At 41.1% G+C, this 14,825-nt stretch overlaps 2 protein-coding genes across 2 annotated transcripts; both read left to right on the plus strand.

Moving 5' to 3' along the window:
• The first annotated feature begins 3,048 nt into the window (after nt 1-3,048).
• On the plus strand, nt 3,049-5,189 carry LOC124071943 (rho-related GTP-binding protein RhoV-like). The gene is made up of 3 exons (XM_046413022.1): nt 3,049-4,281; nt 4,357-4,415; nt 4,493-5,189. Exons 1-3 carry the CDS (start codon nt 4,116-4,118, stop codon nt 4,940-4,942), a joined length of 675 nt encoding a protein of 224 aa, XP_046268978.1. The 5' UTR covers nt 3,049-4,115; the 3' UTR covers nt 4,943-5,189.
• Nucleotides 5,190-6,053: 864 nt separating this feature from the next.
• On the plus strand, nt 6,054-14,546 carry LOC124071679 (zinc finger FYVE domain-containing protein 1-like). The gene is made up of 11 exons (XM_046412430.1): nt 6,054-7,533; nt 7,650-8,154; nt 9,114-9,328; nt 9,500-9,606; nt 9,704-9,812; nt 9,917-10,014; nt 10,231-10,348; nt 10,480-10,650; nt 10,867-11,047; nt 11,149-11,262; nt 12,306-14,546. The coding sequence occupies exons 1-11, from the start codon at nt 7,024-7,026 to the stop codon at nt 12,536-12,538; spliced, it is 2,361 nt and encodes a 786-aa protein (XP_046268386.1). The 5' UTR covers nt 6,054-7,023; the 3' UTR covers nt 12,539-14,546.
• Nucleotides 14,547-14,825: the final 279 nt, after the last annotated feature.

The raw sequence follows: 14,825 nt of genomic DNA on the forward strand, positions 1-14,825 counted from the left end.
TATATGTTAAATCATTCGGTTTATTCATTTACAGGTACATTCCTGTGATTACAGTCATTAAGCAGATCAGCTGAAGGATACTTGTGTTTCTGTTTTGTAGCAGGACTACTGTATATTCCACGAGGCACAGAGGACAGACACCCTGTGATGCTCTCTGGAGGGTAGAGTGGGATTAGTCCGCTGTTCCTGAATCCCTGCCAGGGTTTAATGGAGCAGGAGTAACTAAATTGACAGGGATGCTAGCTGGTCAACAAAAGCCTCAAAACACTTAGGCTTTACTTAAAAATGGGGACATACTGACTTACCCTAAGCTGGTTCAGAACCAAATGATATAATGCTGGTTATAATATTAATTCAGATTAACTGAAAATGCACTCATCCACAAAAAAAAAAAAAAAAAAAAAGGCAAAGCGTGCATATCCTGATTTGCACAATGTATTCACAGACGTAGTTTATGCTTTCCTGCAATAACTGGCTACAAGTCAAGAATGTGAACAACGGGGGTCAGCTAGGAGGTAGGTCCACAGAGGTCTGAATTCCCATGAATCACTTGGTGCAGTGACCATAAGGTGCTAGAATTCGAGTTGACCTGGGAAGGGAGCTGTATCCTGTTCCTAATAAACTGGAGAGATACATGGTGTGAATGTCTAGTGGAGCAAAAACTGACAAATTTGCACAGTTTTAGCCCCAAACTAATTCAGTTAAAAAACAGCTGGATGGATTGCTATGATTTGATGGTCCTCAGAATGACTCATATGAGCCCCAGACTTTTCATGTAGCACCACAATTAATTTTGATTAAATTTAGTACACTTGTCCATGGTCCCCTCGGGATAAAATGTAATGAGTTATCTAGTGCCATCATCAGGTCAAACTTGTATAACTTATACTTAATACTTACTATATATGGTGAAATATTATCTTCATTTTTGACTAAATTCTTGAAAAACCAATGACACTGCCTTCAGCATCCACTGTTTCATCGTGCTAGTGAATTAATATTAGAGTGCTAATATGCTAAATCAAGATGGTAAATGTTATACCTGATAGATTGCCAGACAGTTTTATCTGTGAGCGTCTTAGCACAATGTTAGGCTTTACTACTATTACAACAGACTTGAAGTATGACTGTACTTTATCTGTTGTTTTTGTTCTGATAGCATGTTTTGTAATTGTCCTACTAGCGTTTAAAATTAATTTTATTTTAACATGGACTATTATATATTTAATGAATGAACAGGCAAAATGTGGTGCGTCAGAATAAGGTTATCAAAAAGTACAAGTTATCAATGAACCCAAAACAAATGAATCCGCCACCATCTGTGTTTTGTGTCAAATTCAAGCAAGCATGTCAGGACCTTTGACATCAGACTGCAAACAATGTCACAGAGATTATGGTAGATACATGTACAGAAAGTGACGAGTGTTCCATTCGTGACCCCAAAGTCACACCTAAGGACCAAAGGGTTTCCATTGTGTGAGGTCTCAGTGTGATGGAAGCAACCACCCAGCTCTAATCCTCACCACTTAAGAGCCTTGGCAGTATCTACTTAAAGAGACATTATGCAGGAAATGTTATGCAAATGGCTTGTTTATCACTTCATGTCTGTGTCAGCCACTTGTTTTGTAGCCTATCTACAGCATGACATGCTTATCTCTGGCTTAGGGGGTGGGGGGGAGAATAATCTTTTAACACCTATTTGCCAGATAGCTCTATTGTTGTCAGATCTGATATGTGACAGGAACTTGAGTCAGTTACTGTGTTTAGCTTTTAACAGCCAGAGAAATACAACATGGAGAAATGAGAGGTTTCTGAGTTATTTGAGTTCAATTTACAGTATACATTTGCTTAAATTCACTATCTCGCAGTCAACAAGATGAATTTTGAACTATGCCAGGCTTATAGTGGGGGGCTGTCCCTAAGCTGCACACACTGAGACCCTTACTAAGCAGATTACCTCTATAAATCTATGTCAGAATACATTTCTGCATGTCTAGTCATGCAAAAAGAGAGAGCGTGAGAATGCACGCACAAAGCATGTTTACAGCATCAGATATGCATCCCATTCGACTGTCTCTAGACACTGAGCGACTGCATAAGTCTTCAGTGTGCTGCTGACATCTGCTGCACAAATTAAGGTACATGCAAACCTTGCAAACAGTCGGATGCAGTCGCACAGTGCCTGTATTTGCATTTGTAGCACTGAAGAGCAGCTCACTGATTTGAGATGATAAAAGTGGCTGTCACAGGAAAAAGAATCTTTGGAAATGGAGATATTTAAAAAACGGTTTCCTGTGTTTGACATTTACCTTGGATTAAGGAACAGCATTGTGACTCACAGCTGCCAGAGGTGTAGCATGGGACCCGAGCTGGCAACATGACATGTGTCTGACGGTGGGGGGATGACCAGATGTTGCCCTCCTACCATGGGGAATAAACTCTATCACTCACACTGCAGGTGGTAGGAAAAAGGGGGAGAGAAAGAGAGAAGAGAACGAGTGAGTGAGAAACAACGGCAAACAGGAAGCAGAGACCTTACAACACAATGCTCACAGAGTTTCCTGCAGGCTCAAACAGATAAGGAACAACACTTTGTTTAAAGCTGAATTTTCACCCACAAACATTTCCCAATCTGTAAAACCACATCTTATGAAGTTTACTACTTTTCTGCACTACAGCTCTGAGCTCTCACAGGGTGTGAAATTATTATTATTGTAACATACATCTTACTGTTATGACCATGTTGGCCTGCTTCATAAAGTCAGAGGCCAGATACAAGAACAGTTGTGTGATCCTAAGCATCATCACCTGCACATCTAATCTAACCAATCGAACTATCTTCAGAAAGTCGTAAATGTTATAACTGTGGTATTTTCATCATTATTGGTATTTTGATGTCTTTTGCTGTTGTGTGGAGAATATAAGTCCATTGCAACCAGTCAGAACATCATTTGGTGATTCCATTTGCAAACACAAATAAAATGCATGTTGAAATTTTGGGCATAACAATATCAAACAGCTTCTTTTACACCGTATTTAAGTGTGAGTTATTAATTATTAATATAATCATTAGCAGCAGTTGTGGTTTTGCAGTGTTCATAATAGTGAAACTGTGAGGATTTATTTTCTGTAAATAAAGTATAGTATATTTTTGTGTATTTATGAACTCTGTCACCCTGAAAATGACAGGATGAAACATGGGACATGAAGTTTCGGCTATAAATTGCAGCTGGTGACAGTCTAACAATGCCCCCTCAGCTGTGCCCTTTGCCCTTTTACATGGGAGAATGAAGCTGCCTTTGAGTCCTTTCAGAAAACTGAATTTATAGATTGAACAATACGACAAGGTGGTGCACAAAGCTGGGAGAACTAAACATTTCTGTGATACCACAGCTGATCAATGAAATGTATCAAAAACACAGAAGCCACTGTACATCATCACCTAAATATAAAAGTTCTCTATGTGTCTGATTAACCGTGAATTACTCGTGAAGTTGTACCACATGCTGTCACAGCAACTTGGAAGACGAAACGCACAGGAAGAAACTGAAAAGCAGCGTCTGGATGGAGCACAAAAGTGGACGCCAGCATGTAAAAGCCTATTCTGGAGCAACACCTCCCTCTATGGGCCGATAGTGAAATTACATACAATTACTTGGAAAATTGAACGTCACGTTGTGAGGCGCAGGCGCTAGAAGATCACTGGGAATGACATTTTCTAATTATCTACGACGACATAGACATATTATATATATATATATATATTTCCTGAGTATGGATTTTATTGTTTAAATGTATCATGCCTGGTGTAGAGCTGCGTGCTGGGGTCTAGCTAACACTTTATAACTTGCATAAAGTTTATCACCATCATCAATCAGCTGATCTTTTCCAGTGGTCGGGCACGTCTTGGTGGGAGTGACTATGTTAATATGCATCAAACGGAAACAGACAGTGATGGGACATCTCTCATCTGATTGGCCGCCTTTGTTCTTTCAAACGGAGGTGTCCTCTCGCCTTTACTGACACCAACGACCCCGTGGGGTAGAAGACATCTTTTACAGTAATGCTGCACTCTTGCAATCTGCCTGGATAATGGAGTCATAATCTAAGAAAAGATGGCACAGGCCTGTCAGAGACATGACAAAGCAAACAGACTGAGGGAAGAGCTGAGCTGCATGCTGGTTGGTGATGGAGCTGTGGGAAAGACAAGCATGATTATCAGCTACATCTTCAATGGATACAACAGCGAGTACAGACAAACAGCTTTTGATGTTTTCACTGGTGAGTTAAGATTCTTCTTTAAAGGTTAATGGCTGTTTGACCCAGCAATAAAACTTATTTCTACTTGACTTCCAGGTTTGGTTCATGTGAATGGAATCCCAACTCGAATCAAGCTGATAGATACTGCAGGACAGGTAGATCTTACACACCACATGATGATGACTTTAGTTAGTCCTTTTATCCTCATCTGTCTTTATGTTTGCTCTGACAGGAGGAGTTTGGCCATCTTCGCTCTCTGTGCTATGCCCACGTGGACGTTTTCATCCTCTGCTTCAGTGTGGTCAACCCTGTCTCCTTTGACAACATCACCTCCAAATGGATCCCACAGATCCGTGCTGGCAACACGACCTCTCCCATCATTCTGGTTGGGACACAGTCAGACCTTCGGCACAATGTGGACATCCTCATTCACCTGGACCAGCGGAGCACCAAACCAGTGCCCTTCAGTGGGGCCAGAAGGTTGGCACACAGGATCAGAGCTCACGACTATGTGGAGTGTTCAGCTCTGACCCAGCACAACCTCAAAGATGTGTTTGACTGTGCTGTATTTGCTGCAATCAAGCACAAACACGCTGCCACAAACTCTAAAAAGCTCAGCCTGCTTAAACGTTTGAAGTTTCTTTGTGACTGTGGATGGAGGAAATTGTTCAGGTTCTGCTGATCGGGAGTCAGTGAGTGGATTGAATGTACTCAGATTTTGCACTGGCATCCATTGTGTAAGAAATGTGAATATCTTTAACCAAAAATCATTTCAGTGTGAATGCTACATTCTGCTCTTTTTAATATTCCCCTTCTCGTTGTTGTTCATATTTTTGTGTGTTTGTGTGTGTTGAAATTTTCTAATAAATGCACTACAGTTTTAACACATATTTATATGCTGGTTGTTGTGTTTTCTTTGAATCAGTGTTTTAATTAATAAATCTGGAAACATACAGTCTGAATGCAGTGGGACACACTGTCAGTGAAGAAATGGAGGGAAAACACAAAGTGCCCTTTGAGACAAATGGTCACCTGCTGATGCTTTGAAGTGCTCCTTTACAAGACAAAAGCCATTCAAAACCACCCTGTGTTTGAAGGCTTACAGGATACTGAGGCATGTTTCCAACACTCAGTTTTTAAACAACCACCATCATGGACTGTTTTTTTTTTTGGCAAAATCATCATCAAAGATGTACTTTTCAAATTACTTTCAGACCTTGTTAAGGTTTGCCCAAAATTAGTGTGATGTGAAAAGAAAATATTACATAGGAAGATGTTTTTTTGTATGTGTAAGCATACATGGCAGTAAAACTGATGCTGTTTCAAATGTATTTGCTTTTCCAAATCAGACCACATAATGTTACATTACATTGTGTTTTCCTTCTCATAGCCAGTGGCATTTTACTTTGCTTTTGGGTAGCAAAGGTCAGAGAAGTTAAGCTGCTTTGAGTTAAACCTGCCCGCGGGAAAAAGTGTAAAGATTTTACTAGCCTACTTCCGACCGATTACATGCAAAACACCCTCAGCTATGCACCTACGCAACAGTTTTATTTTATTTTTTAAATTTTGGTTTGAGCTTTTTTAGCAGTAATTGTTTGAAAGTTAGATGATTAAGTGGGGAAAAGGGTCCGGCTGTGAGGACTGATTGTGGATTGCAAACGCAAGAAAACGTTTTCGGAAGCTGCACTGAAATTGCTTTTGTGTCTCACAGCTGATCCTTCTTGTAGAACTACGTTTCCCATCATGCAACCGCTCTGTATTTGCTCCTGTGACCCTGTGACTGAAAATAATCTGATCAGCTGATCTGACCTGGCAACAAAATAACGTAGCTTGAGAAATCTGCTAGGGAGGGGGCTGAAGAACAAAACAATGACACTGCTCCGAAGGATTCAAATAGAGTAACACTTTAAAAAGACTTTTGCAAACGGAATCGCGCGGATTTCCCTTCCGTTTCAAAGTAAAAGAGTCCGCGGATAGCCGAGCTTTTGACAGCGACTGGCTGTTGTTTTTGTTGATATGTTGTTACAGCTCAGTTGACAGACTGGAGGCTAGCTGCTTGTTAGGACGGCTATGCACTGTTAGGGCTCCCTGGCTCGCTCATTTTAGTTTTTCTATGGAAAAGTTGAAATCGTCCGTCGAAACCAAGTAGCCGTAAACTACGTTTTGCTGATTTGTTACCAAATTATTCACCGAGTTTGCCTGTGAGGTTCTGAGGGTCAGTTTGCTAGCTAGCCTGTTGTTAGCATCAACATTTGCACATTCATCTTTTCAGGGAGAGTTCATTGTCTCGATTGCTACGAGCTAACTGCATGTGTTTCTGTGTCGTTTTTGTTTTATTCGCTAGCATTAGATGTATGTTATGTGTTGCTGCAGCTAGTTGCTAACTTTAAGTCACGAACAAGCAAACTGCTGGTTAAAAAAAAAAAAAAGATATCAGGTGTTACTCAAGGAGACGGCTGTTTCTGCTTCAATGCCTCACTGTTTACTGCACTAAGTGATGCTATAAAAATCGTTTGAAAAGTGTTTGAAATTCATACTACGAAAATAAATTTGATATATTGTATTATTGTTTAGTTTGTTAGTGGGTGGTTGTTGGCTAGTCGTCTTACACCCATGCAGATGTTTTAAGCTCATTTAATACTTGGTCATTTCAGTTGTCAGTATTCCCACATACATTTGTCATTAAGTGCTGTTGGAAGGTGCTTGTGCTATAGTTAAAGGTGTTCCAATAAGCTCTGCTCAGTATTTATCTTGTAAGAAACGATGAGTGGGCATGGCTCATCTTCAGAAAAGGGAGTCAATACTACTCTAATATGTCAAGAAAGTTACGCCTGCGGTGGCTCTGAAGAGGCTGCCTTTGAGTGTGATGAATGCAAGAGCTTGCAGTGTGTTCGCTGTGAGCTCGAGCTTCACAATCAAGAACGTCTGAAAAACCATGAGCGGGTTCAGATTGGTCCGGGACACGTCCCTTACTGTGACAACTGTAAAGGAGGTAATGGAGACAATGGCAAACGCCACAGGTCTGTGGTCCGCTGCCAGAATTGCAAAGTTAACTTGTGCCAAGACTGTCAGAAACGCACCCACAGTGGAGGCAACAAGAAGAAACACCAGCTCACATCTTACCCTACACCACCCAAACCTGCTGTGGTCACCTCTGTCCAGACACCTGTCCCGCCTGCTGTCCAAGTAGCCGATGAGATCAGATCTCAAAGAGCAAAACTTCTGGAGAAGATCTGCAGTTTTCTCTTGGTTGATGAGAATGAGGAAATGCAGGTGAGTTGTGCAAAACTGACTCTTTTCATTGAATGAGATCAGAACCACAATAGCTAAAAGTCTAAGTTGTTGTTTAAATAGCTGATTTTCATTTGTAAATTCTTGTTCTCCTGAAGATAAAAGATGAAACCTCGTTTGTAAAGCGACTGGGCTGCGACCCCGAGCAGCTGCTGAAGGTGGTGTCCATCTTTGGAAACACAGGAGAGGGCAAATCTCACACCCTGAACCACACATTCTTCATGGGCAGAGAAGTGTTCAAGACTTCTCCCACGCAGGATTCCTGCACTGTGGGTGTGTGGGCAGCGTTTGACCCCATCCATAAAGTAGTGGTCATTGATACAGAGGGGCTGCTCGGAAACAGTTCCAAACAGGGCCAGAGAACTCGTCTCTTGCTCAAGGTGCTTGCCATCTCCGACCTCATTATTTACCGCACCCATGCCGACCGTCTCCATGACGACCTCTTCAAGTTCCTCGGGGATGCCTCGGATGCTTACCTGAGGCATTTCACGAAGGAACTGAAGGCCACAACAGCCCGCTGTGGCCTGGATGTCCCGCTGTCCACCCTTGGCCCTGCGGTGGTCATCTTCCATGAAACAGTACACACAAAGTTGCTTGGTTCAGGTAAAATATATCAACACTTGTGTCACGGAGTGTAATTACTTCAAAGCTTTAAGTAGAACTTCATTTAGAACAATACATGCTGAGTGAATGTAGGTCTGCATCACCTTAAGAGATTAAAGGTGGTGCCTTTAAAGTAAACAGCAGGTATCGCATCTGCAGGTAATTACAGGTTTGGCAAATATTAGTCTGCAGTGTTTCTGTCCGTCTTCTACGTCACCAGAGTTAGCAATTGGCATTCCAACTGTTTGTGAAATGTTTAAACACTGCTTTTTGGGACCAAAAAGAAAAACATAAATACTTTGTAAAATCACTGGTATTTATGGCTGTAGTCACAATACCAGTTTGTGCATGTTGTAGTTCAGTTGCTACAACTTGTACTCTACATTACTCTGTTCCAGTGCGTGCAGTTCACTTCAGTTTCGGTGTGTTTTTCGAAACTTCCACACAGCTACTGGTTTCTATTCTTCTTCCATCAACTTGCAGTTCTCTTTATTTAAGTAACTGAGCTACATAGCTGCTTTTACTGTTGTCAGATTTCTGTTACTGTAAAAAAGCAGGTTTGAAGTCTGTGCTCCATTGCCACTCTGCAATAAATAACTGAAGGAAATGACACACCTGATACTAACTGCATTACATCACAAGGTTCTGCAAGTTGTTTTTCACAGTATAAAGAAATTTATGGAAAGTAATCACTGCTTATGAAGGAGTATGACAGGATGTGATGAGAACTTGAAGGAACACTGGTATCAGTCTTCAGGGCTTACAAATAAAAATGAAATGTAAATGATTGAATGAGTTTGCTCTTAACTTTATGAAGAGTGGTATTTAGATGGCTGATGGTGCAACATTTTTGGCATGTTGGTATTTTATGATGCACTGATAGACAAATGTCAGCATAATTTCAGCACGATGTTCTCTTTACACTCTTTGGTAACCTCTGTGTCTGTGTCTTGTTTTAGACAAATCTTCTGAGTCAGTAGATCGACTGCTATTGGAGCGCTTCAAGAAGCTTTCCCGCTTCCCAGAGGCCTTCAGCTCTGTCCAGTACTGGGGCACGCAGACTCTCAACCCCCCTACGGACTTCTGCGGCCTGCAGAATAAGCTGGAGCAGCTCCTGGATAACAACGCTACCCGTTCCCCACGCACCCCCATTGTCATCTTTAAAGCCCTGCAGGTATGGCTGTATAAAGTCAGACAGTTTCTGACCTGTTTCAGACCAGCATGTTTGTTGTAGTAAAGCCAGCACTGAACTATGTCTGTGTCACTGTAGACACTGAAGAGGAGGTGCAGCACTTTGCTTTGTCTGGCTCAAGCTAATTTATATTTCTCCTTGATTTTCCTACAGGCGCTGAGTGAGCGCTTTAATGGGGAAATTGCAGGTGAGCTTGTAGCCCACAGCTGCTTCTTTCCTGATGAGTACTTCACATGCTCCAGTCTATGCCTCAGTTGTGGGTAAGTACTTTCCTGCCTTTTAAAACAAACTGTAACCTTGAAAATCTCCTTTTCAATCACTGTTGTTAAGCATTCTTATGTATTACTTTTATCTCAGATCTGGCTGCAAGAACAGCATGAACCATTTAGGAGAAGGACTGTGCCATGAAGCAAAGCATCGTTGTCGTTATTCTGTCCAGTATGATAATCGTGTATACACCTGTAAGGTAAGCACAGTTATAGCTCACTTGAATCGCTTAGTTAGAACTGAGCTTTTTCTTGATGACTGGTGAGTGTAAAGTTAAAGTCATTGTGTGGTGCATCACTTTAGGCTTGCTATGAAGGGGGTAAGGAAGTCATAGTTGTCCCCAAGACCTCAGCTTCCTCAGACTCTCCATGGATGGGCCTCGCCAAATACGCCTGGTCCGGGTGAGTTGCAGCTGAATGACCTACAGGGTCATGTGTAACTAGACTTGAGTTATGTCACCTTTACAGACCCTAAATTTAGCTCTGGTGTTTCAGTCTGACCTAAAATTCAATTTTTCTCTTTACATTAACCAAATAATACCTTATATTACAAGTGTATTTACAGTTATGTTTTCACAGAGACTATGTTGTACATTTATATGTCTACTGTATGTTCAGGTACGTTATTGAATGTCCCAACTGCGGAGTGATTTATCGTAGCCGTCAGTACTGGTACGGGAACCAGGACCCTGTGGATACAGTTGTCCGCACTGAGATCCAGCATGTATGGCCAGGGGTAAGACGAACAATCTGTCTAATAGATTATAGTGTATAGCTATAATTATCTACAATCATACAGACCTATAATTATGCCTAGAGGTAATCATTTTTCTATTTATGTAATAAAAACCTGCCTATTTTTTGCAGTCGGATGGCTTTTTGAAGGACAATAGCAATGCAGCGCAGCGTCTTCTGGATGGAGTCAACCTAGTGGCCCAGTCTGTGTCAGAGCTCAGTGTCAAGCCTGCCAAGGCCGTCACCTCTTGGCTGACAGATCAGATCGCCCCAGCCTACTGGAAACCCAACTCCCTCATCTTAGTGAGTGACACACACAGCCCCACCCTCTGCCACCAACAGCCAAGTCAACACTTTCGTGTCCAGAGGGATGTTTACTGGCTGGTGTAACTGCAGCTATTACACAACCTCATGTTTGCAGGTCACAAGATAAAACTTGGATACACACAGATTGCATTCTCTTCCCTCTAGCTCTTGGTCAGTAATGGCTTATTTTGTAATTGTTTTCTCTTGTACAAGGTGTGCCATAAGTGTCACACAGTCTTCCAGGATAATGACACCAAACATCACTGTCGTGCCTGCGGGGAGGGCTTCTGTGACGGCTGCTCTTCCAAAGCTGCTCCAGTCCCTGAGAGAGGCTGGGGTCTTGCCCCTGTCAGAGTCTGTGACGTCTGCTTTGAGCAGAGAGCCTCATACACAGGTACACACACTCTCAGTAATGTCAAATGTATCTTTCTGTGTTAATCAGCCATTTCACATTTGTCTGAGCTCGGCTGTAGCAAAGATATTTCCTTTGTGCAGAGCTGCTTGAGGCAGAGCTCGAGGAGGAAGAAGGTGGAAACCTCGCCAGGAAAGTTGGAGAAGCAGTGACCAACACCATAGGAGTTGTGGTCACTGCTATTGACATCCCACTAGGTGAGTGTTGCCCTAAACAAAATCTAAGGAGGGTCATTTCATAATTTGAGCAAATGACCCAGTAAATGTGAGTCAAATGGATACAATGCCATCTGGTGGCAGAGGTGTAATGTGCTTATTTACAGTAAGAAAGCAAAGTAGTGAGGTCTTGTTTCTAGTTTGAACTCTAAAAGATGTCCTGTCTGACTGCCAAAGCCTTCCTTATAAGGAATATGTAATGCCCTTATGGCCTAGTTGTAACAGAGCCTGTACAGTTATCAAAAGCTCTCAGGTTTCTGTAAGGCAGTAGGGCAGTCTATACACAAAAAATGTGTATTTACTGCCCTACAGACAGTGGCAACAGAAACCAAAAATGCCTTTGACAATGTCAATGCTTCCATGTAAAGAGGCCCTAGTACCTAATGTTTAACACAGACAAGTGCAAAGGTGAAACAGATTTAATTTTTATGAGACTTCCTGTTATAAACTCACCTTTATTTTTGAAGTGATACAAATGTTTTGAGGTTGCTTGAGTCTTCTTTATCAGTCACTTCCACACTAAATGTACCATCGTATAGAATGCGCTTTAGCTCAGTTTATGTGACAGCCATTATGACACATTTGTGTCGAGATAATACAGAATGTGTTTTAGATTGAGAAAACTGTCTATCTAGATAGATAGATAGTGAATGAAAAATATTTAGGTACTGATGCATACAATAGTTTTGACTCAATATTGTACTTCTAAATGAAAGAAATAGCTTGATATTTGGGAGGATGCACATTTGAGGAGAGGATTATTAACAAACAAGATATAACGTGCTAACTAGTTAGTTTTATTGATTGCTAGCAAATACAATACCAGATCAGTTTTCGTCTGTTTCCAGTTTCCAGAGTTGATCTTCTTGGTATGAAAGCAAATAAACATATTTCCTGAAATGACGACCTGCTCCTTTAAATACCTGCACTATCATGTTTAGTGACTACCACGTCTGTAGTAAATGTACAAGATCTGTTACCTCCTAACGTAGGCTTGTGTATGCGTATTTCCGTGTCCCCTGTAGGTCTAGTGAAAGATGCAGCCCGTCCTGCCTACTGGGTGCCTGACCAGGACATCATGTCCTGCCACAACTGCCAACGCGAGTTCACTGCCAAGCTATCCAAGCACCACTGCCGCGCCTGTGGCCAAGGAGTGTGTGACGACTGTTCCCCGGAGCGTCGGGCGGTCCCGTCGCGAGGCTGGGACCACCCTGTACGCGTGTGCTCCAGCTGCAACCAGAAACCTGGAGAACTTTAACAGGGACGGCTTTCCTTCCTTGGAGCACCAGAGAGAACCAGTCACTCACTGAGCTCACAGTCTGTCAATGCTTTTACCTCTGTTACTCTAATGGTTCTGTCTTGTATCTGTGAACATTTAGCAGATTTGGGATTTCAGAGTTCCTGTGGCCTTCGTAGAACAGCCAAAACATGTGAGTTACTTGACTGAGTGTAAAACCTGCATTTACACTCTGGTTATTCACAGAGTGAATATTTTGATTCTTATTGACACAAATCCCCGATTTTATGTTAAATAAGGCCGTTGAGCTATTTTTCTACTATCAGAAAATATATTAAAAAAATGTATCATTTAAAGAATATTAGTTAGTTGAGAACCCTGCGGGGTTGGTGTGATTAGTTTCCAGCAGTTCTTATTAATAAGCATTGTTTTTCTGATGTCGGACGTGTAATGGCAAGGAGATACTTTATATCTGTGCAGGTATAACTGCGGGTTCCATTGCATGCTGTATTGCAACATTTTAGTTTTTGCACTAAGCCTTTTTCAGCTGTTATAGGCTGTTGCTTACCATGGCCAAAATCCAGATATCCCAATGATCAAGTAGTCTGTCCCAAACTGAGCTGAAATCTACTACAGTGGGTCTAGGTTGTGGATATCTGGTGTGCCAAAAATCATTCAGGTCACTCTGTCTGTGCTGGTATAATGTTTATATTTTATCATGTAATTTGTGGTTGTATGAAGACATAGAACTATGTTAGAGGAGTGTACATTTGAAATGTTGAAAATTATTTATGTACTGAAGATAAAAAAAAAATACCTATTAGTACTCTGGCATGCATGACAGTCTGATAAATCCATGGCCTTTTACTTGTTCAGAGGACGGTCTCTGAATACACCTCACTGTCTCTTTTACCAAGTGGCATTTTAGCACACACAAACACTTGTATTTCATGTTCAAATTTGTTCTCCTGGCACCGTTATTTTAATTGTCTTTTTTTTTTTTTTCTTCAAATATTTGCAATTGCTGCCTACTTTGTTGTCTGGGTATTATTTAGCAGAAATGAAGAATACTGAAACTTGTCCTTAAACCAGTTTTCACAAATTACATTCAGCCCTCCAGGTCCCCATAGGCACAGTCTGACAGGATAAAACCTCAAATGGTCCATGCATTTTTCTTCTGTTTTAGCCCGTCACAGCTTGGTGTTCTGTTATTTTACATATGTTATTGAAACACATTGTATATGTTCTTATTGTAGTTGTTGTTTGACATTATTTACTGTATGGATATTTATATACTTTGTAGTGCCTCTATGTGAACCACAGTTTCTCCCGGATTTTTTTTTTTTTTGTCTTTATTTTCTTTTGTCTTTATGAATTACATATAAGAATTTGATCCTCAAATGTGGCAGTGAGGATATTTTACCATATTTAGTGACGGAGAGCTTTAACTTGTCTTGCATCATTACTATTTATGAGTTGTTGAGTGATGAGACTGTCACATCTGGATGTCACATAAAGCACAAGGTGATGCCTTTAACACATATGCGTGTATGTAGTTGTTTTAAAAATGAGAAAAAAAGGGTCTTTGTCGATTGTAAGCTATGTAGATAAAGATAATATCCTTTGCCCCTAACGTGGAACTTTTTGGTTCTGATGTCTGATGAGAAGATGTTGTGTCTGCTTTGTCTCAAAATAGATTTATCTGTCTGAATGTTGCATCACACACACACTGTCCTCAGAGATGCTGGTATTGCACAGTATAGAACAGAAAACACATCATGTCGGATTACTTGTACTGGACTTCATGCCCATGCAAATTAATGCCGTCTGTTGCTACAGATATCATTTGTGGTGTCCAGGTTTTTGGGTGCTATCATCAACACTTCTCACCTACACACTACAAATCAACCTGGAATGGTTGATGCATTTAAAACTGTTGAAAATGAATCAACGATATGTGGATACTTGGTAAACTGATGGAAGATTTGCATAAGATTAAAGTTGAATCAGCTCCCGTTTGTCAACAACATTCTCTGAAATTGCCTCCATGACTTTAGTGTGTGCGTGTTTGTGTGTTCAAATGTCCCTGTGTCAAACCATTTACTTGTACTGTATGTGGGAGGAATACATCATGTGCACGCCCGTGTATTATGAGCCTTGCTTCCATTCCTCTCCAGCACTGCAGCTTCAGATAAAGTGAGGGAAAATTATTTGCTTGGTGCTTATTGATGATGATAAATGATTTATAATTATTTTAATAAATAATTAAACCCAAGCTTCCATGTTGATATTCTGTGCCACTTGCACT

Source organism: Scatophagus argus, chromosome 15 (assembly GCF_020382885.2).
Source record: "Scatophagus argus isolate fScaArg1 chromosome 15, fScaArg1.pri, whole genome shotgun sequence".
NCBI classification, from domain to species: Eukaryota; Metazoa; Chordata; class Actinopteri; family Scatophagidae; genus Scatophagus; species Scatophagus argus.

What these genes read in the sequence shown, in the direction of transcription:
- LOC124071943 (XM_046413022.1), top strand. Translation starts at nt 4,116, where the DNA reads ATGGCACAGGCCTGTCAGAGACATGACAAAGCAAACAGACTGAGGGAA. An exon ending in AGCTTTTGATGTTTTCACTG is followed by an intron (nt 4,282 to 4,356) that starts GTGAGTTAAGAT and finishes CTTGACTTCCAG; the next exon opens with GTTTGGTTCATGTGAATGGA. An exon ending in TGATAGATACTGCAGGACAG is followed by an intron (nt 4,416 to 4,492) that starts GTAGATCTTACA and finishes TTGCTCTGACAG; the next exon opens with GAGGAGTTTGGCCATCTTCG.
- LOC124071679 (XM_046412430.1), top strand. Translation starts at nt 7,024, where the DNA reads ATGAGTGGGCATGGCTCATCTTCAGAAAAGGGAGTCAATACTACTCTA. An exon ending in TCATCTTTAAAGCCCTGCAG is followed by an intron (nt 9,329 to 9,499) that starts GTATGGCTGTAT and finishes ATTTTCCTACAG; the next exon opens with GCGCTGAGTGAGCGCTTTAA. An exon ending in TGCTATTGACATCCCACTAG is followed by an intron (nt 11,263 to 12,305) that starts GTGAGTGTTGCC and finishes TGTCCCCTGTAG; the next exon opens with GTCTAGTGAAAGATGCAGCC.